Below are 27,903 nucleotides of genomic sequence, written 5' to 3'. Positions count from 1 at the left end.
CAGAGAGGATCTCATGCAGCGTCTTTGGATCAAACCAACTCCAGGGAGAGGGGGGGATGCTTTTCCAGGTTTGAATAAAAGGAACAAGCAGCCGACTTGTTTTGGCCTGTAAAAATATCAGAGATGACGGGAGCAGACTTAAAAATAAGGGATTAATCTGGAGAAATTATGAGTCGGGGCGGAGCCAGGATTTCCGTTCAGGGTGGGCCTTCAGTTACAAAAGTTTGTAGTTCATTAATTCGATTAATAAACACTATACCAGTGTTAGTATGTGTGGGTTTAAAGTGGGTTTGGTTGCTGTTTTAAACTTTAATCAGGAATTTTATCTCTTTTATCTTTGTATTTTTTTTATCCCTTATATTTTATTTCCTATCCTCTCTTTTACTCTTCTTTACTTATTTTATTTCTGTTTCTATGCATATTCAATGTTGGTGTCATTTTTTTTTTTACTGTTTCTATTTTCATGACTGTTTTATTATCATTGCTGGGTTTTTAATATAAAGTGTATGAGAGATTTTTTTTTTCTTGACTTGAATTCTGCATTATACGCTGTAAGAGCAAAGACATTAACGACTGTTAAATAAAATAAATAATAATAACATCTACAGCCTTTCTTAAAATAGCAGGCTAAAAATCGTGGCTCATTTTACAAAGACAGAGCATCTAACCCTAACAATGCAAACATGAAGTGACAAAATTTTACCATGCTCTTTTTAAACCTGTTTAAAAATATAAAAATTATAAGAAAAGTTTAGGGTGGGCCTGGGACCCCTGGGTCCACCCTTAGCGCCGCCCCTGAAACAGACGTCACTTTAACCTGAAGGGATGGAAAAGGCACAAACAGAAATGAGCATCACGTCCCAGAGCAAAACCTGCTCAAAAACTGACTTCTATAGCAAAATTAAAGAGCTTTCAAAAAAATAACTTTTTTTTTTCCTTTTTTTCCTCTTTTTTTCTTTTTTCTTTTTTTTCTTTTTTCCATTTTTTCTTTTTTCCCCTTTTTTTTCTTTTTTCTTTTTTCCTTTTTTTTCCTTTTCCCTTTTTTTCCTTTTCTTTTTCCTTTTTTCCTTTTTCTTTTTTTCTTAACATTTCTTTTTTTTGTATTTTCTTTCTTTTTTTCCCTTTTTTTCTTTTTTTCTGCTTTTAAAAGTTGTTAACTTATAGCTACAGCTGTAAACAAAAAAGAAAAATTGAAGAACTGTAATTGATGTATGCATTGTTGAATTGAAATAAAAAATAAGTTCCAAAAACAAAAACAACCCACAAGAATTACTTTCCCTGGTAACTTCTTACATTTATGAAGGAGTAATTCAGTCACTTAATTTAATTACTTTCTAGGGAAAGTAACAAATTACTTCAACTTTTTACTTTACTTAAAGTCATTTGCCCAACACTGATAAACAGACAGTGAAACTCAAAGTGAGACATAACTTTTTCTTTTATTTCGACAAAACAGAACATGAAAAATCTGTGAAATGAAGTAAAATACTGTGAAAATACGACCGAGGTCAGGCCTGAAACATTCTCTGCAACAATATTTATAAACTTTGTGTTTTCCTACAGTGAAGAAGTAAAATGAGCAACTGTTTAAAATAAATCCTCTTTTTTTCTGCAGAGCTCTGCAGGCTGGGTTAACGTGTTTTTGTGTTTCTGCTTTGAAAATAAGCTCTGATAAAACTTTAAGCTGAACTTTTCTTATAATGCTGTGTTTGTGAAGTGAAGGAGTTATTTTGAAAGATTTCTAAAGACAGCAGCCGACGGTTTCTGTTTAAACCTGCATGGATAAACCTGCCTCTAAAACTCTACGAGTGGATTTCGTGTTAAGGAGATCGTTTACGTTTCTTAAACACTTTGGTTTCATCGTAACTTTTGCTCTGAGCTGAACTCTTTCCTTATTGGACGGACTTTCTGATCCTCCACACGTCCTGGTCCACTGCAGCCACCGAGTTTGGCACCATGAGTCCTTTATAAGTCCTGATCCTTTTCTCCTCGCACATGTCTGCGTCTCCTCCTCCTCCTCCTCCTCCTCCTCCGTTCTGCTCCTTGCATCTCTTGAAGCATTTCCTGCACAGACTGCTCTCATGGACCAGAAACGTTCGTTCCCCTGGTTCAGGTTTTACGCCCGGCGTCTCCTCGCCGTCTCCCAGAGGGTTTCTCCTCGTGTTCACCTTACTGTGTGTGCGGAGCTCTCTCACACACTCTGGCAGCTTGGTGAAGCAGTTATCGAACAGGCCCAGCTCCTGGAGGTTGTCCAGACGGGTCATGGTGGCGGGCAGGGCGTCCAGCTGGTTGAGCCCCAGGTTCAGAGACGTCAGGCCGGTCAGGGCGCCCAGCGAGGCGGGCAGACCTGCAGACGTCAGGCAGTTGTTGGAGAGGTTGAGGTGCGTTAGTCCCACCAGGTTCCCCATGGACTCGGGCAGAGACTCCAGCTTGTTGCTGTGCAGGTCCAGCCACCTGAGCCAGGAGAGCCTCCCGATGTCTTCTGGGAGTTTCTGGATCATGTTGCGGCTCAGGTCCAGCTCGTCCACGTTGGTCAGTTTGAGGAGACACTTGGGGAACGTGATGATTCCCATCTTACTGAGGATGAGTCGGCGCCGCCCGTCAGGGGTGATCCGCACCGCCCTCTTGGCGACCTTAAGGGTCACCTTGGTCCCTTTGGCTCCTTTTCCTTTGGGCACTGAAACACACACACACACAGAATACCTGTTCAGGTCTGGCTCCGCCCCCTTTACTCTGATCACTGTCCCCTAGAGGCTCTGTGATCCACCACACACTCCTGGAGCAGATAAATGTGTTGTGTGTATGTTTATGTGTAAGCGTGTGTGTGTGTGTGTGTGTGTGTGTGTGTGTGTGTGTGTATGTGTGTGTGTGTGTGTGTGTGTGTGTGTGTGTGTGTGAGAGGCTGATGTGATTTATTCAGGGGCTCATGTATGGCCCAGGGCAGTAGTGAAAGCTGCTCTCTGAGGTATCAGTGCTCAAGCAGCGTGTGTGTGTGTGTGTCTGTGTGTGAGAGTGTCGCATGTGTACGTCTGCACTCGTGCGTGCTCACCCACTGTTGCCCATGGGTGTATTTAAGAGCACGACTCTCTAATTAAGGCTAATGCAGGGGAACAAAGAGAGGCGACGCCGGGTAACGCAGCAGAAACAAATGATCCTCCCTCACTGCTGCGCTGATGGAGTGTGTGTGTGTGTGTGTGTGTGTGTGTGTGTGTGTGTGTTAAAACACAGGTGTGTTAACAGACATGCATGTACAGTAGAGTGTGTGAGTGTGTGTGTGTGTGTAATGGAGTCAAATCAGGGCTTTGATGAATGATAGTTTGGAGGTGTACGGTGTGTGTGATGAGGGCTTGGCTCGTGTCTAAAGAAGCAAGGTGTGTGTGTGTGAGTGTGTGGGTGTGTGTGTGTTTGTTTGTGTCTGTGTTACACCCCAAGGCCCTCTCTCGCCTCATTCATCATCCTCAGGATGAGAGAGGTTATCCTCCGCTGCTTGTTCCTATTATAACCTCCTATAGAAACTATTGCATGAAATTATTGCTGCAATTAGATCACACATCGCGGCCAAATGCAATGATTGATTTAGTGCAGCTCTACAAAATAACGTGGTCAGGAGACGCTGGACCAGGGGAGGAGTGTTAGAGACACTTTAAGTGGCTTAACTTTAAAGACCAGACACACACTACGACCACTGTCCAGTCGAGATGTAACGATTCACTTAATTCAAGATTCAATTTCCAGGTTAATGATGCATTTTTCACATGACTTCCTTCACAGAATGAGCCTCCAGACAAAACATGACTGAAAAAAAATTCTTTGAGTTATTTCTGCAACTGCAAAACACAAAACATGATATTAATGCAATATTGTAGACACACACTTGCACACATTAATATTAAATGTAGAAAAACTAAAACAAAAAAAAAATCTTTTTTTTTTTTAATTAAAAAAGAAAACTTTTTTCATTTTCAGAGGAAGGTTAGACTGTGGGAAATAACATGGAAGTGAAATTATATTTTATCTTAAACAACAAAAAACAAAAATAATAAAAAAAAAATATTTTTATTAAATGTAGAAAAATAATAACAAATAAATCTTATTTTTTTTATTAAAAAAAAAAACTTTTTTAATTTTCAGAGGAAGGTTAAACTGTGGGAAATAACATGGAAGTGAAATTATATTTTATCTTAAACAACAAAAAACAAAAATAATAATAAAAAAATATTTTTATTAAATGTAGAAAAATAATAAAAAATAAATCTTATTTTTTTTTATTAAAAAAAAAAAACTTTTTTAATTTTCAGAGGAAGGTTAAACTGTGGGAAATAACATGGAAGTGAAATTATATTTTATCTTAAACAACAAAAAATAAAAATAATTTTTTTTTTTTTGAACAAATGTCACATTATAATAACTAAATGAATAATACAAATAAACAAAATCTCTTTAAAAAACAATCTCAGGTTTGCATGTGTTCCTAGTTTAAGATTTACATGTTTTTTTAAAGGAAAAACTCCCCCTGCTGTCTAAATAGAGAACTGCAATTTTTTTTTTCTCGGCCACTTTGAATCATCACACATTTGTATCGGTACATCCCTACTATAACTAGACCTTTGCTCTTTAATATTACGTTTTATTTTCGAAAAGATCATTCAGTTTATGTTTTATTGCGATTATTTGTCACATGCAGTTTTATACAAATGTTAAATCTCTGGTGTTGAAGCAGTTTAGGGTTTAAGGAACTGGCTGCAGCAAAAATTGGGTTTGAGAAAAATAAACCCTCTAAATGTTTGAAAAAGTCAAATTTTATCAAGTGTTTGTGTCTTATTTTAAGCAAAAACTGTCTTTTAATACTTAATATAAGCCACATCCAACTAACCAGTTCAAAAAAATGTCTTATTTCAAATTGTTTAAAGACAAAAAATGAGGTCGGACATGTCTCTGCTTTTATTGGCAGATTTTTGAATTTGTTATTAAATTAATTTGAATATTAAATTAAAATAAATTAAATAATTGCTAATAATTAATTATAATTAATAATTGAATTGTTAATTAATTTAAATAATTTCAATTTATTTATTTATTTATTTATTTATTTATTTATTTATTTTCTCTTAAAATTCAAGATTCAGGAAACTTTATTAGAAAGAATGGAAAACATGATGTCAAAGTGTAAAAAATTAACAGTTATATACAATAGTTACATAAATGTGCTTCTGGTAGGTGCTTGATTTAAGGTTATATGACATAAAAAAGTAAATATATATATTTACACACAGTTTATTGCAAATGGCTTAACAATATCATAAATAGAATAGAATAGAATGTACTTTATTGTTTTCAAAGTGTTTTTTTATGTTTGTTTTGTATTCTGTTAAGTGCTTTAGTACTTAAAACTCTTAAAAATGTATTATTATTATTATTAATAATAATAATATTAATGTTATTATTAATATAATAATAAATGTTAATGTCAAAATATAAAATAATAAATATAATATATCTTTTATTGATTTTGAATTAAATAATATATTTTAATTTTCAGTTTTTTATAATTTTAATTTAATTGTTAGTTATTTTTTTTAACTGGCCAGATTTCAGGTTTTGCCGTGTGGAGAAAGGTGGATCAGTACAGGATCTGACTGATGACTTCCTGTCTTATGATCCAGAACATGCTGAAGTGTCTTTAAATGATTCTCTTTCTATATTTCTATTACTTTGTTTAAATCTGTGGTCACTCTGGGTAATAAGAGTTTTAATCTGAGCGAGGTTTCCCAGATTAAATAAGATTAAAAAAAAAAGATGTGAAGTGAAACACAATAAATTAAAAACTACTTCACTGCTGAGAATGTAAAGACGCTTTAAATTTCAGGCCTCAACCCAACTTTATTTATAACGTGCTTTAAAAACAACCACAGCTGAAACAAAGAGCTGTACATAAAAGGCAACGCAGACAGAGATAAATCAATCACTAAAACAATAGTGTAAGCGCTAAAATAACTGTTTCATTGTTCTTAAAAAACAGTTAAAGGACAATAAAAACTACAAACAAACCACAAACAAACCATGAAATATTCACAGGCCCAGTTTCAGAGTCTGAAGGTGAACTTTAAACCAAACACATGATGAAACCAAGTCTGAAAAAATCGGCCTGTTGTTTTCTTAAAGAAGCTGAACAGGCCTGATCTAAACACTCTGCTTTTATTTATCTTTTTCAGTTGATTTATATTTTGGTTTGAACTTAAATCCGCGGTAAAACCTAAAGAAAGATTCATACTCACTTTATCTAACCTGGTTTCCTCCGCTGTTGATCTGGTGATAGTATCAGTGTCAGAAAAACGCCGGCAGCTTTAGCAGCTGACAGCCGACCGTCCAGATCCAGTCCTCTCACCTGTGAACCAGCAAACGACACCTCCACCGTCACAGCGCTCAGACACAGAAACTAAACTCCTCAGACTCCTGAAACACCTCCTGAAACACCTCCTGAAACACCTCCTGCTCCTCCCAAACACGGGGCAGGGAAGAGGAGCAGACGGATCAGGAACACTCTGTTTCTGTAGATCAACATCTCCCCCACCTCCTACAACAAACAGTTAAAGTCAAGGCTCCTCTTGTTTAATAGCGTTGCTTAGCAACCAGGGTGCTTGGCACCAGGACTTTATTACTGTGTTACTGCCACAGAGGGGAAAGAGGCTTCAGGAGCAGTTTAACGCTTTCCTACTGTCCATAAAAACAGGATCCGTGTGAAAACATGATTATTTGTCTGATGTTGAGCCGTAGTTTCAGCGAGTGTGGATCAGCTGTTTGTTCAGAGACGTTTGGGCGCTGAGGATGAAACAGACTGAAGCTGAGGATGAAACAGACTGAAGGAAATACGGAGGCCTGTGTGTGTCCGACAGGAAACAAAGAGACCGTCAGTGATCAGACTGAACAGATGTTTTCACAGCCTGTACAGACGCTTTTCATCGTTTCAGCAGCAAAGACTCAGAGAACGACATGTTGGACAGTCAACGAGAGAAAAACACGTTTCTCTTTTTTAATCAGAAAACCTCTTTTACATGACGGGATCAGTTTGAGGATTAGACAAACTGCTTTGTATACACAGTGTTCCTCTCCTGACACAAACATCAGCTCTTTAGAGAAATAATCAATACTCAACGCAGCTGAATTATGAAGCTAAGATTATCATTGAAACACAAAAATGTGCAGTTTAAATAGCTTCATGGAAAAGGGGGATTTATAGAGATGGAAACAGTTAGGGTAAAAAAATTAAATAAAAAAGATTTGAAATAATGTGATACAGGTCAAAAATCACTGGAATCACTTCACAAATGAGCAAGAAAACTTAAAAAAAACATTTGTAAATTCACTAAAATCTCTGTTTCTCTCAAGATTCAAGATTCAAAAAACATTATTGGCATGATTGGAAAAATATTGCTGCCAAAGCATAACAATTATATACAATATTTACATAAATGTGCTTCTGTTGGGCCCTGGATTTAATGTTATATGAGATAAATAAATAAATAATTTATATATATATATATATATATATTTACACTCAGTTCATTTCAAATGGCTTAACAAAATGATGCAGAATAGAATAGAATGTACTTCATCATTGTTTTCAAAGTATCTTTTTATGTTTGCTTTTTCTTCTGTTAAGTGTCCGAGTACTTTGAAAAGTGCTAAAAAAATAAATGTTTTTTATTATCATTGTTATTATCATTATTATTATTATTTATTTATTTTAAAAATTATATTATTTGATTAAATTATATTTAAAATAGTAATAATGATATTATAAGAATAATCATATTATTATTATTATTATTATATTATTAATAATAATATAATAATAATAATATAATAATAGTAGTTTTAAATTTTATATTTATATAAATTTGTTATTTTATCATTAAATCATATTATATTTTTATATATTTATTTCATTTTTTTAATTTGCAATTTCATTTTACTTGTTGCAATGACAAAGTTCTTTTATATTTTTATTATTTTTATTATTTACAAAAATGAAATGATTTAATTGTGACTTGTCAAGGGACTGCAGATGTAAATAAGCTTTAAGATAATTCACGTACAATGCATCAAATTTGACATTTATGTAAAATATTGTACTTGGTCTCTTTATAAATAAATTAAATAATTTAGATTAAAAATAATAATATCAATAATAATCCTTGAGAGGTATGACAGTAAATGCTGTGGTATCTTATTTTGTATTATATTGTTTTATTTTAGTATAGTGTATAACATGCATGTGAATTCTGGAAGTTGTGATCAACATGTTTTTCCCTTTCGTCATGGCAGAGTGTTACACACTGAGCAGCTTTAGTCCCCTCTATAGAAATGACAAACTCTGTTCAGCTGATGATCAAACTGAAGCCAGAGTTTCTCAAAGTTTGTTTTTCTAAGTCACGGCTGGAACTGTGTGCTGCTTCCTCCTGTCTCTACTCGTCTCTACTCGTCTCTACTCGTCTCTACTCGTCTCTACTTGTCTCTACTTGTTATTTACTCGCCCTGCTGCAGCTCACCTCAGCCCCTAACGGCTCTTCCAGCTGTATACACACAATCTCTGCTCCCTGTGCTCACTCCCTGCTCCAGAAACTCTGTTGTGTTACATTTTAACTCTGGTTGCTTAGCAACAAAGGAAGCAAAGAAAGTTTGTGTTGCTAGGCGCTGCAGTGATCAGCCTCTGATGCTAACTCATGGCACTTTGTTTTGATGTGTTTCAGGAAGACTCCAGTGGTGGAGAAGACGGCTCTGATTAAATGGCAGGTAATGCGTTAAGCAGCACAGCGTCCTGTGTTTCTGTTCACAGATTAACCCTGAACTCCTCTCAGATCATGACAGACCGCCTGTATGCTGCTGAGATAATCAGAGATGGGCCTGTTTAAAAATGGGAGGGCTGAGGAACACAACACCACAAGTTTTTCTCCCAAAATTCAACAAACAAGACAACACTGAAGAGACACATCTATTTATAATAACAATAGGCAGGGTTTCCACATGTCCTTTAATAGAAAATAATAGACTAGAATAGATCTTTATTGTCATTGTAACAAGTACAACGAAATTGAAGTCACAGCATCAATCAAGAAAACCAAAGTAAGAAAGTGTATAGAAGTGCATAAAGCTCCATAAGAAAATAGATGCTGACAGCTTGTCCATCATTGTCCAGTCAGCCAGTCTCCACCTCCACAGGGTCCAGGACTGAGCTTCTTCAGCAGTCTGTTCAGTCTCTGTCTCCTGGATCCTGTCTGCTCACAGCAGGTGAAGCTCTTCACATGTGGCCTTGGTGTCTGCTGTTAGCTCTGTTAGCCATGTCTGTGAATAGCATGATGCTACTCTGCCCTCTGGTATTCCCTCTGTTGCTGGGTTAGCACGGCTAGCTCGTCCATCTTATTGGAGATAGATCTTACGTTCCCAATAACGATGGATGGAAGGACAGGTCCATGTCGTCACTTCTTAGCTCACACCTGAGAACCAGCACGTCCTCCTCACCTCCTTCTCCTCACCTTGTGGGAAACATCTGGCCTAGCACCAGTTAGCATTGACATGCTACGGGCTGCTATCAGCTGAATTCATGTGTAAACAATGCAGCCATGGTTACATGTAGGATCTCCAGACAAACACAGGAGAAAAGTAGTAAAAATATCACTGAAGACACAAAAAGTTTGGTGTCCATGACCAACAAATGAGCCAAACAAAGTAATGATCCACTCCAAATACAACGATTATGAAAAAGAGATGAAAAAATACAAGAAATGGACAAAGAAGATAGAGCTGCTGCAAAAGGCAGCCATAGCCAACAGCAAAAAATAAATAAAATACATTTAAATATCTCAAAATAAATAATAAAATTTATTTATTTATTATTATTTTTTAGTAACTTACCGAGTGATTCTCGTTGTAACATCACCCAATCACAATAGTGGAGCCAACAAACACTGATGTAGTTGCAGCTGGGACTCTATTAACTATCCCTAACTCTTATTGATGCGGTGTTTTTTGAATGAAATGTGACTTCTGAAACTTTCGTTTAAAAAAAAAAAAAAACAATTTAAAAAATGTAGAAGTTAAAAACTCCTATTTTGTCAGATTTACTGTATATGACTGTTTTTTGTCCTCAGAGAGGAGAGATTAGTAACTTTGAGTACCTGATGCACCTGAACACCATCGCTGGGAGGACGTACAACGACCTGATGCAGTACCCGGTTTTTCCCTGGGTCCTCGCCGACTACCACTCAGAGGTGACGCCACACAGCTTGGTAGACTCAGGATCTTTTTAATTTAAGGAGGAGGAGGATTGTTTAAACTGATCCCTGTCCTTCGTAGACCCTCGACCTGTCCAACCCCTCTACTTACCGTGACCTCTCCAAACCGATGGGCGCTCAGACGGAGAAAAGGAAACAGATGTTCATCCAGAGGTACGAGGAGGTGGAGAGCTCAGAGGGCGATGGTATGTTTTCAGCTTTCTGCTCTTTTATTTCTAACTCTTCCTCAGTCAGTCTGCTCCTTTTTTCACTCCGTCCATCTCTCCTCTGCAGGAGATCTGTCGGCACGCTGCCACTACTGCACCCACTACTCCTCAGCCATCATCGTGGCCTCCTTCCTCGTCAGGATGGAGCCGTTTTCACACACTTTCCAGACGCTGCAGGTGAGGCTGGGGCAAGACGCCGTTACACAGACCCAGATCCTCCACCAGCCACTTCCTGTGCTCTGGTTTCTGCTGGTTTTAGTGTGAAAACAGATCGGAGGAAGATTTCAATATATATGCAAATAATTACAGAAAGCAGCGAAAAGAATCCAGTCCCAGATTTATCAATTTACAACCCAGCATCCAATTGATTATAATGAAGAGACATGCATATTTGATGGTCAGAGTAAAGTAATAAAGATGTTAGTCTGCTGAATTACGGCGCCTTTTTGTGTTTGGAGCGCGTAACAGCCGTGTAGTAATATCCATAACTGGATTTCCATCTCTAACCGAGTTTACCTCTATATATGCTATTTTCATTCATTGAGGTAATTGTTTTACTCTAAATTACATTCTCCCTCATGAGGTTTCCATCCCAGATTATGGGATTTTAAAGAAAGATGAAAAGCTTCCCTCAAACAGCAGCAGATATTTCCTGCTCCTCTAACACAATGAGGAGATAAAACAGGGTTCGCTGCTGCTGCTTTATTAACGGCTCCAAAGTTTGGTCCACGCCGCGCTGAGGCTCTGACTGTGTGTGTGTCTCTGCACAGGGAGGGTTCGACATCCCAGAGCGCATGTTTTACAGCGTGAAGAAGGAGTGGGAGTCGGCCTCCAGAGACAACATGAGCGACGTCAGAGAGCTGATCCCAGAGTTCTTCTACCTGCCCGACTTCCTGCTCAACTCCAACCACATCCAGCTGGGTCTGACACAAACCGTTCATCCTTTTTCTGAACACGTTACAGATCACAGAAGAAACAACAGACTAGCTGCTGGGTTAGCACAGCTAGCTCGTCCATCTTATTGGAGATAGATCTTACGTTCCCAATAACGATGGATGGAAGGACAGGTCCATGTCGTCACTTCTTAGCTCACACCTGAGAACCAGCACGTCGTCCTCACCTCCTTCTCTTCACCTTGTGGGGAAACATCCGGCTTAGCACCAGTTAGCATTGGCATGCTACAGGCTGCTAACAGCTGATTTCACATGTAAACAATGCAGCCATGGTTACATGTAGGATCTCCAGACAAACACAGGAGAAAAAGTAGTAAAAATATCACTGAAGACACAAAAAGTTTGGTGTCCATGACCAACAAATGACCCACTACGAATGCAAAAATGACAAAAAAGAGACGAAAAAATTACAAGAAATGAACAAAGAAGAGAGAGCTGCTGCAACAGGCAGCCACAACAGGGTGGCACCTTGCAACAAATCTGGTATCATCACTTTAAAACTCTAACATTCTTCAGAAAATCACTCAAAGAGAAGTTCATTTCATTGCCTTAAATAAAGTTTTCTCTGGAGCTACTTTCAGCCTCAGACAAAGACTCTTTCCGTGACCCTGAGTACTTAAAGCAGCAGGATGGTGTGTTCATCAGTGAAAATGAAAATAATAATCTGGCTAAATGCCCAGTAAAAATGTCAAACATTGGCGTTAACATCAGTAATAAAGTTATTTTACAAAGAATGACTCTAAAAACGATTTCATATTCTGTATTTACAGCCAGAATCAATTCATAAGGAGCGATTCGTTATGGTTTTTAATTTAAGTATTATTTTGGGGCATTTTGCTCTAAAAGTCATGAAAAGACCAAGGATGTTGTGCTGCAGAGGGCTACAGTTGGCATCAAACCTTGGACGGTCTACTTAGTGCACAACAACTTTTTAACTTAAATTGTATTTATATCTTTACTCTACCCTGTACAAAGTTCTTCATTTTAATATTGTAATTATTATTGTTTTCTCTACTACTTAAGTTTTATTTTTCTACTTTTTTTAAATTTAATGTTTCTCGGTCTTTTTCTATTCACAACAATTGTACCGAGTGAGTGCAGCTTAAACCGGAGTCAAGTCTGGAAATACTTGGCGAATAAAGCTGATTCTGATTCTGATTCTGACTGGATTTGGTAGATGACGGGATGAGGATGCTGTTGGGCGCCTCATAAAGTTTTAATACACCAATTTACCACAATACTTTGACCTGTGATAAAATATCAATATTTCAACTTTTGATATCCATATTTTTGTGGCAACAATGAAAATTGGTATTTTAGTTGAGTTGGAACTGCAATACATCTTTGACACCTCCACTGCAGTAGATGGTGCTAAAGAGCTTTGTTCCTGTATGTTACCCTCAAACATTATCATAAAAATAATCTCAAAGTATATTCAAAATATTTTATTCCTAAACATCAGTGTTTTCTCTCAACTCTTGGGTCAGTTTGTTTAAAATCATTTAAAGTAGTGCTGTCAGGCGATTAAAAAAATTAATCTAATTAATCACAGGATTTGTAATTAATTAATCTAATTAATCGCATTTTAATCTCATATCTGCTTAAGGTCCCAAAATAAAGAATTTGAATTCCAGGACATTAAAATTACATTAAAAGACATTAAAAACATTTAAAAATAAGGTGGGAATATAAACAACACATTTTTAGGTACCCTGAGGCATAAGGAACACATGAAAAAAGTTTTATGGTTCTATCTTTACAAAATCTACACAGTCCTGCACCTAAGATAAGCTGATTTGATTTTTGGACGGTTTTTGCTTCTGTCACATTTTTACTCGATGTGGACTCGATTTTCACTGCAATATGAACTTCTATCCTTCTATGAGGTCAGGAGAACCAGGGCTAAAGGCTAAAAACTGTGAGGAACTATGTACAAAACACTTTATTCAAGTCTTGGATCAAAGAAAAGTGAAGTATTCTCAGTTTAACATGCTCTGAACACACAAACTGTTGCTGATTGGTGCAGAGCAGCCCCAAGCTGAAACATGACACCAGGAAGATGGAAGCAAATTTTCAAAGAATTCTTTAGATTTAAATACAGGACATATATCGATCATTCAGGGCTTGTTTGATGCAGTAAAGAGTGTAGAATTATCTGTTTTTTACAGAATTGAGCAAACGGTTGATTTTCTGCAGATTTTCAAAAAGGACGTGTGAATAAACTAGATGTGGACGGCAGTCCCCCAAAAATCACTCTCTCTTCCCCGGTTTAAAGCATGTTGCTGACGTCAGGTGTGATACATTCAGGGACCGTCGGAAATTTGAAACTCTGACGAGAACACCACTTTTTCCAAGTAGGACAAACGGTTTGTAAATACCAGACATTTGAAAATAAGTGCGTCTTTGAACACCTCGCGGGTTTTGGATCCAGATTAATCTGCGTTAATTCTTATAACGCGTTTATTTGCGGTGTAATTAATTAATCTAATTAACGCATTAAAATGACAGCCCTAGTTTAAAGTTTAATGTTTTACAGAGTAGCTGACTGATAAAATCATAGGCAGTGTCATGTTTTTGCAATATTAGATTTTTTATGAGTAACACTGGTTTTTTACATGATCAGTTTAGAGTCATATTATCGTATCGTGAGCTTCATGCCCATACTCCACCCTAACTGATTGGTAGAGAGATTAATGTTGGTGTTCAGAGCGATCAGCAGGAATATTGATATTTTATCTCTAAACTCTGATGTAAAGTTACTCATTATGTCCCACGCCGTCTCCACAGGCTGCATGGAGGACGGGACCGCTCTGGGAGACGTGGAGCTGCCTCCATGGGCGAAAGGCGACCCCCAGGAGTTCATTAGAGTCCATCGAGAGGTCAGCGACACCGACATCACTGCTACTGTTTGTGTTTTCCCCAGAGACCCGATAACTATATCTGTTATCAATTCCTGCTGCATCCACACAGAGGACGCTCTGTTTGAGACTGTGAGCATCGTACTGAGATCCTGCTGCTGCAGGCGGCCTGTTTGTCTCTGCTGTTCACTGCAGCCACTGTCTCATTCGATAACTTTGGGTGGAGAGTTCAGCTTCTTCTCTGTGTCAAAGAAACTCATGAAAAGGCGTTTCTGTAAAGTTGAGCTGACAGAAACTGAAGGACAACAAACCCATTTATTCCCGTCAGTCGCTCCTCTGTGTGTGTTTCTGTGTTTACGAGCTGATTATTCCTCTTTTCTTCCTCCTGGTCTGGTGTGACCCTCCTTTCCTCATTCCTGAGGCGTCTCAGACGGTTATCACTCTGTAATCTACTGAACTCCTCATATCTCCCACCACCCTCATAAAGTCAGTGACTTTAGAGGAGAAAAAAATTAACTCAGGACAATATCTCCTGGTTATGAGGGGATGTTTTTGTCCGTCTGTGTTTTTTGGCGTCCTGGTTTATTACACGTGTTGGTCGTAACGCCCTCTTTTCCTTATTAACTCCTCAAAACCAATCTCAGGCTAATTCTGCCCAAATTATTCTTTAATCCAAACATTATCTGGAGATATGCTCATAACAGGACGCTGCTGCTTCCTGTAAATTGACTTTTAGGAGACGCTGCTCTGCCTGAGTAATCTGATTGGTTGTGGAAGTTTCTAGTGTTTCTTAACTCTTTTATGAAGAGTTTGACTGATGCGTTGTTCCCGCTGTAATAACGCTCTGTACTTTAGGACACACACACTCTGCAGGTGTAGTAGTTTGTTGATATTGACTCTGTGCTCTCAGTTTGTGACGTCTCTTCCTCCGTCTCCCTCAGGCCTTAGAGAGCGACTACGTGAGCTCCCACCTCCACCTGTGGATCGACCTGATTTTTGGTTACCGCCAACAAGGCCCCGCCGCCGTGGAGAGCGTGAACACGTATCATCCTTACTTCTACGCTCAGAGCGGCAGGAAGGACGCCAAAGACCCCGTCATCAAGAGCACCATCTTTGGCTACGTCAGTAACTTCGGTCAGGTTCCCAAACAGGTAGAAACACGAGGACGTCAGAGAGTCGCGCTACGTTCAGCGTCAGACCGTGTCGTCTGAGTTTCTCTGTTTTCTGTTAAACAGCTTTTCACCAAACCACATCCAGCCCGCTGCGGCTCCAAGAAAGACGGGTCATCACCACAATACCCAACGCCGTTTTTCTTCAAGCTGGATAAGATGAGGACCACGGCTCAGCCCTTCAGAGGTACAGCTGGGTCAAACAGCTGGGGTTCAAAAAGTTTTTTGTTTTTTTTTTCACGAAAACTGAAGCTGCCAGATTAAAAAAAAAAATAATACTGACTTTATTTGTTTATCACTTTTAAAAACAGAAGTTTAAAAAGTGCTTTGACAACATTTAGGACATAAAAACATGAACACAAACTTCAGCAGAAAGAAAATAAAACAAAAGTCTCCTTTCAGTCGAGACAGTCTGAGAAATCCTGAAGTTTCATATGAACCCAGACGATACGAGAACCATGGGATATGAAATGAAAGTTTGAGGAAAATAAAAGCATAAAAACATCAACCAGTGAGAAAAAGAAAAGGCAAGAAGAAGAGGTTAAGGGTGGGAAACAGGACAGCAAATATAAAAATACGATATTAGGAGTGTTAATAGAATAATAAAATCATAATAAAAGCAATGATAAAATAATGAACAGGAGATAAAACAATAAAAAAGCCAAGAAGAAAGTAAAACCAAAGTTTGATAGAAATAAAAGAAAAATCTCCATCACCTTTGGAGCGACCAGGCAGCCTTCGCCAGAGGATCTGAGGCTGAGGTGGATCGTATGGTATCAGTAGCTCTGAAATCTACCATGAGTGATTTAAAAGTTATCAATCAAATCTTAAAATCGATTCTGAAACTGACAGGAAGCCAGCGTAGCGAGGCTGAAACTGGAGTGATGTGACGAGAGGAGAGAGTTGCAGGAGTCCGGCCTGGAGAAAATGAAAGTGTGGATTATTTTTCAGGTCTGGTGGGATGAGGATTTGTTTCATTTCTGCAAAGACCGGAAGCAGGAAAACAAACCAACAAGCAGCACTGTTAAAGCTGGCTGTTAGACTTTCTGCATCAAACAAATGATAGTTAGAAGATTCTTTCTTTATTTATATTTTTATATTTTTATTAAAGCAGGTTCACACTATACAGTAAAACTGAAATAAAGTCAACTTTTTCCCCCAGAAACATTTACAGTAAAACCATGTAGCTTCATTTTATTAACAACTTTCCCAAATCAACAAACAAACCTCTGAGTTTAAAAACAAACATGAAGGACAAGAGTGGAAAGCTCACAAAAACAAAAAAGAAAAATAAAACAACAGATTGATGTGAGCACATCAAAATACAAACAAAACTTAATTAATACAGAAAATAATAATAACAAGAACAAGAACAACAGTAATAATAATAATAATAATAATAATAATAATAATAATAATAAAAATTAATAAGAAAATAAATTATAATAATAAAAATAAATTATAATAATAAAAATAAATTATAATAATAAAAATAAATTATAATAATAATAATAAATTATAATAATAAAAATAAAAAAGAAAAAATAATAATTATTTATTATTATTATCATAAAAAATATAAAAATAAAACAACAACAATTACAGTCATAAGAAAAAAATTATACATTAAAATTAGCCAAAAAATGGCTGTGATGAATCAAAATACATTAAAAAATAAATAATAAATAAAAATAAATTCAAAAATAAATAAATAAATAAATTATAAATAAAAATAATTGTAATATAATAATAATAATAATAATAATAATAATAATAATAATAATAATAATAATAATAATGATAATAAAAATATAACTTAAATTCATTCACCAAAAAAAGGGGGTGTGATGAATCAAAATACATTTGTATCTAGCTTTAGAAGCTTAAAAAAAAAAAAAAGGGTTCTTTGTATTTTTTCACTGAGACTCTGAGGAGCAAACTTCCTGCCAGGCTCAGATCAGCCAATCAGCTGCTGGGCTGGGCTCTGTTATAAACATTGTTTTATTCCTGTTGTTTAAAATGTGGAACAAAGAAATCAAACGTCTCCAAACGACCCAAACTACACGCCGTCTGTTTCCTGCTGAGTAAACGAAACCAACCAGCTGCTGTCATCTGTGTTTATGCATGGCTCCTCCTTTAATGTATTTCACAATCTTTGATGTCAATTATTGCACAGAAGATGTTTGTGGGTCAGAGGGGAATCGTTGGTTCGCCGGCGAGCGCGTCTATAGATTAATTTACACTATGGAAGGTGGAAGGCGCTATCTGTTAGAGCCACAATATGGAGATGACTCTTCCACTGAGCCCTACTTAATAATCTGAATATCCCTACAGGCCCACTGAGGCAGAGGAGATGAATCTGCGAATGCTCGGGGAGAGATTCCTGCAAATTACATTTCATATTAAATCTTGGAGTGTCTGATCTGATCAATAAGCAGATAGAGATGAATAGGAGGGAGACGCTCCGACCAACGCACACAAAACTTCTTTCAGGGGACGGAGAGCAGGATGTAACGATTTCTGCCTCTTCCTGCATGAATAGGTCAATTACAGGCACAATTACAGCCTCTTCACACACTCACACACACTCAGTTACACACACACACAGGCTCCGTGCCGTCCAGGATGCAGGTTTCCCCCTCGGACTGAGCCTCACCTCCCTGTAACCTGGGAGCAGCTGTTTTAATTGCCTTTTTTATGGTCAGTTTAATGAATTTCTTTAGTAGTTTACTGAGATCCCAAACTCTTTAATGTGACACTTCTGAAGAGCTATTACCCTGATTTATCCGTGAGGCTTTATTCAGGTGTAAACAAAAGGCAGAATGAGGTCACGCTTTTCTTTCCTCTCAAATGATAAAGTCTCAAACTTTACTCTGAAACTTCTCACGCCTGTAACCCCGCTCTCAGTCACAGCGTCCCTGTCTTTGCAGAGCTGCCCAGAGGCCCGGTGGGTCAGATCCTGTGTCTGGAGAAAGAAGTCGTGGTTCTGGAGAGAAACCGCCTCCTCCTGTCGCCGCAGCTCGGCTGCTTCTTCAGCTGGGGCTTCCCTGACAACAGCTGCGCGTTTGGAAACTACGCCACAGAAAAGGTTTGTGAGTGAACTCATTAATAAACTGTTTCTGTTATTTTAAGATCTTTAAGCTCTATCACATCCTATGAATTCATGAAAACTCTTAAAGACACAAATTTGGGATCAGATGACCATTTTTGACCCCAAACCTCAGAGCTGTTCCAGTGAAATTAGAGTCTGTGAGTCATTTGAAAATATGTCAGACATTTTACTGCGGTTTATCTATGGATGATTGTGCTCAGTATCAGTACTTCACACACTTATATAAATTTAAAAAGACCAATATGTTTTTTCAGGGCTGATACTAATACTGATAATCAGTTTATTTGGGGCTTGATATTCATTTACAGTAAGAGTGAAAATACCGACAACAAAATTTTCCACAATACAAATTCCAGCTCATAACTATGTATTTTTAATAATAATAATAATCATATTATCATTAATATTAATATAATAATAATAATAATAATAATAATAATAATAATAATAATAATAATAATAATGATAAAAGAAAAAAATAATATTAATTATAAAAAACAATAATATTAATAATAATAACAATAATAATAATAACAGTTTTATTTGTATTAATAATAATTAAAATGATAAATGTAAAAAAATAATATTAATGATAAAAATAATATAAATAGTAAAAATGATGATAATAATAATAATAATAATAATAATAATAATAATAATAATAATTTTATTTTTATTAATAATAATGATAATGATAAAAGTGAAAAAAATAATATTAAAACATAAAATGATAATATTAATAGTGCAAATAATAATAATGATAATAATAATTAATCAAATTTTCATAGCCTATTTTCAAGACGATCAAAGACGCTTTACAAAACAGATTTGAGTACATTACATATTGAAAAGCCTTTAAGCAGATGTTTATCAAACAGCTCTCAGGCTCAGCAGCCGTCTGATAAAGTTAAATAAAAACTTTAAAAAAATGAAAATATCTCCCTAAAGTTTCCACAGGAAGTCAAGTTTCCCAAAAAGTGTCTCTGATTGTCAACAATCAGATGGCTCTGTGGGTCATGTCCACTGTTCTTGGAGGAAATCTTCAACCTTGTGTTGTTGCTGTATTTGGGATTCCTGATACTTTACATGAACTTAACTCTACACTAAAAGACGTTAGAGCTTTCACATCTTTAATATTTAGATGGTTTTTATTGTTGTATTGAAAGTCTGCTAAACATCCTCTATCTGCTGATGGCTCAAAGAAATTAGGTTTTTCTTTAAACTTAAAAAAATTAAATATACACTGAGAGAACTATGACATTTTTCCACAAATGGCAACCCTACATTTCTTATTTCACTAATTTAGAGGTATAGATAACCTGTTATATGTGTTTATTGTTTGCTTATCAAACCGTACTCTGTAATATTTAATTTAATCTTATTATTTTCTCCAACATTCTTATCAGAGTGTTTTTGTTTTATATGTGTTTATGTGGCTGCTTATATATGCATACATGTTAGAAAAAGGAAAAGGTCATTCATACTTTTGTGAATTGGGATGTTGTTTTCTCTTTTCAATGAAAACATTTGCACATTTCTTCAAAAAAAGTGTAAAACAAAGTTATTTTCCTTTTCTGCCCAAACTTTTTCTTTTCTAAATGTTTGTTTTTCTGTTGTTGAAGCTTGATCTGTTATTTTATCTAGTTCAGCTGTGTCTCATTTTAACGGTTCGAGTCTTAAAGAAAAGGACAAAAGAAGAAAAAACTTTTTATCAAGATAATTCAGAAAATCCAGACAGAGTTTTTGACCAGGACCAGAACTTTCTGGTAACAGTGAGGATGGGTTTTGTGTTTTTTGTGTATGAGCTGTTGACACACTGGGTGTGTGTTCACGGTCTCTGATGTTTGACCTCTGACCTCAGGTCTTTGCTGTGTGTGAGACTCTGTGTGTCTGGGGGGAGACGCTGTGTGCCGCCTGTCCCAACCCCACCACCGTCGTCACCGCAGGAACCAGCGGCGTGGTGTGTGTGTGGGAAGCCGTCCACAAAGACAAATTCACACACTTGAAGCTCCGACAGGTTGGTGTGTGTGTGTGTGTGTGTCTGTGTGTGTGTGTTTTCATACACACACTCTCAAACTGACCTGTGTGTCTCTGCAGCCGCTGTACGGACACACAGACTCAGTGACGTGCCTCGCTGTGTCTGAAGTCCACGGTCTGATCGTCAGCGGGTCACATGACCTCACCTGCATCCTGTGGGACCTGGAGGAGCTGAGCTACGTCACTCAGCTCGCAGGACACGCAGGAAGCATCTCAGCGCTGGCGATTAATGACCTCACTGTGAGTCCACCGTCCTCAAACTTTCCTCTTTTCTGTCTCTATCTGCTCTGTTGTCTCTGTGCTGGTGTCGTGTTGTTTCCCTGAGCTCAGACCGCGGCGTGAGGAAGGGCGTCCTCCCTCTGTTGACAGCTCACACTCTCTTTCTGCTCTGTCGCAGGGGGAGATCGCCTCGTGTGCGGGGCCTGTGCTCCACCTGTGGACCATGAAGGGTCAGCTGCTGACCTGCACTGACACTTCCTGTGGGCCGGACATCCTGTGTGTCAGTTTCACTCAGCGCCACGAGTGGGACTCCAGGAACGTGATCGTCACTGGCTGTGCAGACGGCGCTGTACGGGTACGTTTCTGTGTCTGAAAACCTGAGTATATGCTTTATTTAAAGAGCCGTGTTCGTCAGATGATCTCAAAGTGCTCCTGAGGGAAACCCTCAGACCTTAGACCTCAGACTCAGTCCTGGTGGAGCTGGGAGCTGGTGGAGTGAGTGGAGAATTGGGGGATGTGGTCGTGGTCTGCCAGAGATAAATGTGCAGCACGTTTGAGGGATTCAAGATTAAGATTAAGGTTAAGATACTTTATTTATCCCTTGGGGGAAATTCAGTTTTTTTACACTCTAAATCATGCTACATACATAACATCACTTGCCTCAGAAATTCTTCATTGCACACCTGAGAAGTTGGGAGTTTGGTGCCTTGCTCAAGTACGGTGGCCTGTAGGTGTCAGCTGATTTGCAAAAGCAAAAACACAACTGAAGTTAAGAGGACAGTTTTCTTAACGGACACAGAAAAATTGTGAAATTAAGTTAATGATTTTTTTCTTTTATAACTTAAGCTATGACAAATATAGCTCTGATGCTAACGTAAATAAAGAAATATAAAAACTATGAAGGATATCACAAGGCGGCGCCACTATGAAGCTTTATTTATCGTAGCTGGAGGTAATCATTAACTTACTTTTACAACTTTTCTGTGTCTGGATAAATAACTTCTTTCAACTTCTGCTGAGTTGTCACTGTAGCATTCATGTTTTTGCTCTCGTGTTCATGTTGTTGCTTTTGCAAATTGTCTGACACTTAGGGATTGGAACCTTTCACATCTACAGTACCAATGCAATCAGTATTTGTACTCAACGGTACCAAACTTTGGTACTGTTTGTGTTTATGTGGTAAAAATATCATTTTTTTAATAATAAAATGTATTTTTTTTCAATTTAACACATTTATTCTTCAGTATATAACCTTGTAATGCTGCATTCAAGTTCAGCATGGAAAATCTCCTACTCTTCCTCTCCTCCACAGTCACAAGGATGCATTTGGGTACCTAAACATGGCACCTTTTGATTTTTCTTGAATTGGTACCTGGTACTTTTGACAGAATTCGGTCAGTACCTATAAAAGTACCTAATTTGGTACCCATCTCTACTGACACCCACCAGCCACCATACTCAAGGGGCACAACAGCAGTGCTCAGTGGGTTAAAGTTCCCATCTCCTGCTCCTTTCTGCAGTTTAATCTGGATCATTAATGTCTTCATGAAATGGTAGTAACATGTTTTGGTCCAAAAAGCCAATAAATCAAGCACAGCAGCATTGTTTCCAGGCTCTCATAGCCCCTCTGTTCAGAACGCTCTGATTTAGTGGGCGTGGCCTTCATATGTAAATGAGCCACCGCTGATACCGCCCCGCTCTTCCACGTCACTGAGAGCGGCGCCACGAGCTCCGAGTGCACAATGTTTAGAAAACAGAGAAGCTCCTTTACCGTAACATTACAGGCCAAAACAACAGGCTAACTGCAGCTAAAGTTAGCATCCTGAAGCTAACACAGAGACAGGGGGGACACTGAGGAAAAGCTCTTCCATCTGCTCCACAGCACACAGCATTTAAAATACTCACATTTCCAGGGTCCCAGGTTTGTTGGAGGATGGTTGGTAATGCGCCTGGATTCAGGACCAGTCTATTGGCTAGCCCTCTGTTGGACTGTCCAAAGTTGGAAAAGCAGTCGGCCGTGAAGTGACTAGCACACACATGCTCAGTTTTACTGAGTGTAGCTGGAACATTTCCTGATAAATGAACTCTACACCCTTAGTCTGTCTTCTTCTGAGATGGGAAGCTTGAGTATGGAGCTATGTGGCTGATTACAGCCAAAAACAGAGCAGTGATGGCTCTTCAACTTTGGTATTCTCCTGACTTGTTCCTAATTTTTAAAAAAAGGGAATCACTGATGTCTGCAAATCACTAAAATCCAAACAGCTGGTTTTAGGTCAGGATTTTACATTAACAAGCTCTACTAAGAACAGGTTTGGTCATTAAATATCACATTTTGTGGGCTGGGAGGAAAGACAAAGACCCACACATTTCACTAAAAGACTGAATAAAGTGATTTTTGCAGAATATGGGACCTTTAAGCCAACACTTCCCAATCTTGGTTCGCACCAGGGTTTGAACCAACAACCCTCTAATCACTAAACCAAGTCCCTGAGAGCCAAGCTTCAGACCGCTCCTTCCTCTTCGTGTTGCTTCGCGGCTGAAGGACGTTGGCGTCTCAGAGTGCGTGACATAAACACAACGTTAAGTTGAGAAAGGAAAGAATTGTTAAGAAGAATCGATAAGCAGGAACCAGTTGTCGATTTTCCACCTCTATGCACAACACACCAACACACACACACACACACACACACACACACACATGGCGTTATTACTTTCTTATTACCTGCAGTAGGAATGTGTGTGTGGTGGTGTGTGTGTGTGTGCGTTTGTTATTATGTTGAATTATGTCTGATTCGGCTACTTGTTATGTGTCTCTCATACAGATATGGAAGACAGAGTACACCAGAACACAATTACCTGGCCCTCCAGAAGCGCCCGTGTCCCCAGGGCAGCAGCGCGCTCACACAGACGGTAATGTAACAGCAGTAGGACCAGATATGCACATAGGTATTGTGTTTTTTTTATAAAGCATCAGATGATGGGACAGAGCAGTAAAAGTGACTGCATAAAAAGAAATGATTCTGGTTTCTGTTCCTCCAAAAGAGCCCATCGCTCTCTAATTAGATGAATCCTTAAGTGTGAGATGATTATTTTTAACCGCTCATCTCAGAGCTAGACAGCGCCGTTTCCAGATGAGAGCTTGTAATGCTTACCCCATCCCTCACTAGCATTAGGGCTAGCAGGAATTATGTTGTTATAAAGTTATTAAACATAGAGGCAGTAAACACTGATGAGTAATTCTGCTGACGTGTGTGTGCTTGTATAATTTAGAAAGCAATAATACCCAGATCCAATTTGGCATACGTTGGTTACAGCCTCGCGTCACCTCATAGGAGTATTATGCTGGGGAAATTACATTGAGACAAGTCTTTTCCTAACACTGGAGCGGTTTATTCCTGGGGTTTGTCTCCGTTCAGCAGCCTGCTGACCACAGATAAACACAGTCACAGCAGGTTTTTATTTTTGGTGGAGCTGATGTTTTCTCCTGTTTTCACAGCGAGCGGCTCAGGCCAGGTGAAGTGGGAGAGACACCTGGTGTTGTGTCAGGAGATGAACAGAAGTCAGGCTCCAGCTCAGCGACGCTGCAAGAATAACCCGGCCATCACGGCGCTGGCTATGTCCAGGTACAGTCAACATCAGTAACATGCTCACAGGAAGAGGAGGAGTTAGGATTACAGCTCATCATCTCTGCTCAAAGATACTCAGAGGAGTATTTAATTTTAATGGTTTGAAACGTGACATTAAGCAAACGTTGTAGTAGCCGGCTATATGTAGTGCTATCGGCAGCCCACTGCTCTGATGTATCCGTAGGCTAACATTTCAACAAGCTAGCTTTGTCAGTTTGTAGCGTAGTTTAGCAGCTGCTGTATTTCTCTCTCCTCACAGCCCGGTGCTCTGAGACGTGTCTGTAACGTGTAACGTTAGTGAATCCTGGTTCTGTCCTACCAGAGCTCATCTACCAACTCCAACCTCACCAAGCAGAGCTAACGTAACCTGGCTCTTCATTTTATTGATAGACTCTCAAGTTTGAACAGACCACTGCAGAATAACTGCTGACTGTGGGTTGGAGGCTACATTAGCACAAACACATTAACCTGGGTTTTAGCCTTTAGCCTGTGCTCTATCTCTCTCCTGTTTCTCTTTCTTCTGCTCTTCTGTCCTTTCTCTGTCTGACAGTTAGGCTCCAGTGTCCACCATCACTACAAAATTAATCACAGAAATTGTTTTCAGCAGAGAAAAACACAGATCTCTCTTCTCTCTGATAAACTTCATCAGCTTGTGTGGTGTTGTCATCGAGACTTAGACGTGCCGTAAATCTATACAGTCCTGCTTGACCCGACCGGGAAGTTAAGAAGTAGCATTTTGGAATAACATTTAACCAGCAATATTGGCGCCAAAAATCTCATTTCAAAGTGAAGATTAGGATCAGGCAGATATCCAGAGGGGAGAGTTTTTTAAGATTCAAGCAAGAATGCTGCCGTTGATCCTGGACTGCATTGCCTGTCGCCACTGCTGTGTTTTATAATTATCATAATAATAATAATAATAATAATAATAATAATAATAATAATGACAACAAAAATAATAATAATGATGATAATAAAAATAATAATAATTATAATAATAATAATAATAATGATAACAATGATGATAATAATAATATTAATAATGATAATAATAGTGATAATGATAATAATGATAATATTCATAATAATATTAATAATTATAATAATGATACAAATAAAATGATAATAATAATAATATTAATAATAATAATAATAATAATGATACAAATAAAAATGATAATGATAATAATAATAATAATATTAAAATAATAATAATAATAATAATAATAATAATGATAATAATAATAATAATAATAATAATAATAATAATAATAATAATAAGTGATAATAATAATAATGATGATGATGAAGATAATAACTTTATTATTATAATATATTATTATTATCATTATTTTTATTATTCACTCTGATAATAATAATAATAATTATTATTATTATTATTAGCTCTAATAATGAAGATAATAATAATAATAATAATTATTATTATTATATAACTTTTTAAAAAAAATTGTACTTCTTCTCTTTGTTACCAATTAACGCCTTGCGAATGGACTGCCAATGAAATTAGCCTTTTTGGCTAACTTGGGTACAGTTACATTGGTTCAAATATCATTTCATGTACTTTGTTTCTTTTCAAATAAACAAATAAATAGAATAAGTAAATAAAACTTACTTAATGTAAGATTTCTCTGCCTTGAGTATCAGCTGCTGGTATTGGCGCCCTTCACGAGTATCAACACCTTGAAATAAAGCTGATATTGGCCCGATACCTGATACCAGAACTCAACCGTCCTTAGTTATTATTCTGTTTTGTTTAATGAATCAAACTGCTCTTATCACTCTATCTCCCGTAGGAGCCACGCCACGCTGTTGGCGGGCGACGCCTGGGGTCGAGTTTTCACCTGGACCTGTGAGTGAGACGTCCCACACCATGAGAACAATCATTACTCCAGAAAACATCTCTACACACACATTTCTGTCCCTGACAGACTGTAACAGAAAATCGCTGGAGCCTCAGGTTTGACACCAGCGGTGCCCTGAGACGCCGAGTGTCAGAAGACGACGTTAAAGTCTCAGATGGTACAGAAACTTTACCTCCTGCAGAAATATTTAACTCTGTATTTTTCTGTGTAAATAATGAAGAAATGTTACAAAAAGGATTAAACTGACAGACATTTTCTAAACGCTGAGAGTTTGTGTTTTTGATTGTGACTGAGGCTTTTCTCTTCTTTCGTGACTTGATTTGAGGCCGATGACGGTGACCCTGGAAAAACCCTGAAAAACAAACTTCAGAGTTAACCCTTCCTGCTCCTGCAGAGCTTCAAAACTAGAACAAACGAGTGAATAAAGGAGAAGTGCTTACACCCTCGGCGAGCTTTCCCAGCGCTCCCTAACAGGTCGATGATCTGGAGCCGTTAAACGCCCATAAACTGCCCAACGAGCACCCCATATAAAAAACTGGCTATGAGCTATTTTCTGTGTTTGGTTCAGTTAAATGATTGTGGTGAGAGCAATTTAGGATGTTTAGTTAGTCGTGAATAGTTTTCTGAGCTTTGTTTCTTTTCACAATGTGTTTCCAATCAGCTTTGTAACTCGGTATTTAGGAACAGAAAGACGACTTGAATGTGCTTTTTCATTTGTTGTAGTATTATCCTCCCACAGTGTACACAGAACAAGCAGCGTGTGTGTGTGTGTGTGCGTGTGTGTGTGGATGAGGCCTTTCTGCTTGTCGAAGCACTTTTCATTCGTGTGTTAAAGCTTCAACAAGGACAAACGTATCTTTTCAGCCACATCAGATATTTTTATTTTATTTTGTTTGTAATCTCTGAACTCTGTGAGGGCTCAGCGTCTCATCCCTTTGGAGAGACACTTTGAAATAAATCCTTTTTTTCTTGATTTTAAAGTAAAAAAAAGTTTTTTCCCACTCGTACAGTTGAGATTTCAGCCTCTCTTTGTGTCTGCCTCCCTTCCTCGCTCTCACGCACCGCTCCTCTCTATCACCAGGAAAGAGGTCCCTCTCTTTAACCTTTGTGTGTGTGGCTAATTGTGCTAAGTGGAGTAGCTTAATAGAGTGGAAAATAGTCCTCATAATTTTCCCAGAGAGCGAGCAATGACCTTCTCTAAAGACAACGGCCATCTCCATTCTCTCTACACCGCTGGTTTTATGATCTGAAATGTCAAAGCGCTGGGTTCCTCAGAATAATTAAATCAAATAAATTATTGCACCTCGGCAGAACCATCTTGTAGCCTAACCCAATTATAATGCACTGTAAAGCTAATTATTAACCATGATTACAATTAGTCTAATTTAAATAAATGTAGTCATTAGCGGGTTCATCCAAGTCAGTGAGTCTGAACTGTGGGGGATGATGGTCTCTGTCTCCGTCTCTCCCACTCACAGAGTGTGTGTGCGTGTGTGTGTGTGGATGTGCATCATTCTCTCTGCATGCATCTCCATCTTCATCACATAT

The 27,903-nt window shown here is 37.8% G+C and overlaps 2 protein-coding genes across 7 annotated transcripts in view; one reads left to right on the top strand and one right to left on the bottom strand.

Annotated features, from left to right (window-relative positions):
• The window catches only part of wdfy4 (WDFY family member 4), an 85,024-nt gene extending 57,950 nt beyond the window's left edge, over positions 1 to 27,074 (top strand). For all 6 annotated transcript variants that reach the window (XM_074675265.1, XM_074675268.1, XM_074675269.1 and 3 more), the window contains exons 51-65: positions 8,751 to 8,793; positions 10,149 to 10,268; positions 10,354 to 10,477; positions 10,566 to 10,675; positions 11,269 to 11,419; positions 14,239 to 14,330; positions 15,251 to 15,460; positions 15,545 to 15,665; positions 18,409 to 18,566; positions 20,452 to 20,607; positions 20,688 to 20,867; positions 21,025 to 21,201; positions 23,669 to 23,756; positions 24,343 to 24,469; positions 26,287 to 27,074. In XM_074675265.1, coding sequence (XP_074531366.1) covers positions 8,751 to 8,793; positions 10,149 to 10,268; positions 10,354 to 10,477; positions 10,566 to 10,675; positions 11,269 to 11,419; positions 14,239 to 14,330; positions 15,251 to 15,460; positions 15,545 to 15,665; positions 18,409 to 18,566; positions 20,452 to 20,607; positions 20,688 to 20,867; positions 21,025 to 21,201; positions 23,669 to 23,756; positions 24,343 to 24,469; positions 26,287 to 26,350 — 1,921 coding nt within the window. In that variant the 3' untranslated portion in view covers positions 26,351 to 27,074. The remainder of the gene's footprint in view (positions 1 to 8,750; positions 8,794 to 10,148; positions 10,269 to 10,353; positions 10,478 to 10,565; positions 10,676 to 11,268; positions 11,420 to 14,238; positions 14,331 to 15,250; positions 15,461 to 15,544; positions 15,666 to 18,408; positions 18,567 to 20,451; positions 20,608 to 20,687; positions 20,868 to 21,024; positions 21,202 to 23,668; positions 23,757 to 24,342; positions 24,470 to 26,286) is intronic.
• Positions 1,531 to 6,507, bottom strand: lrrc18a (leucine rich repeat containing 18a). Its single transcript, XM_074675270.1, has 2 exons — positions 6,276 to 6,507; positions 1,531 to 2,677 (listed from the first exon to the last, which is right to left on the bottom strand). Coding segments are annotated over exons 1-2 (786 nt in total). The 5' UTR covers positions 6,277 to 6,507; the 3' UTR covers positions 1,531 to 1,892.
• Positions 27,075 to 27,903: the final 829 nt, after the last annotated feature.

The sequence above is a fragment of the Halichoeres trimaculatus genome, unplaced genomic scaffold, assembly GCF_033239565.1.
Source record: "Halichoeres trimaculatus isolate MK-OKI-2021-1 unplaced genomic scaffold, fHalTri1.1 fHalTri1_scaffold_8, whole genome shotgun sequence".
Classification (NCBI taxonomy): domain Eukaryota; kingdom Metazoa; phylum Chordata; class Actinopteri; order Labriformes; family Labridae; genus Halichoeres; species Halichoeres trimaculatus.
This window is presented reverse-complemented; position numbering and strand designations above follow the sequence as displayed.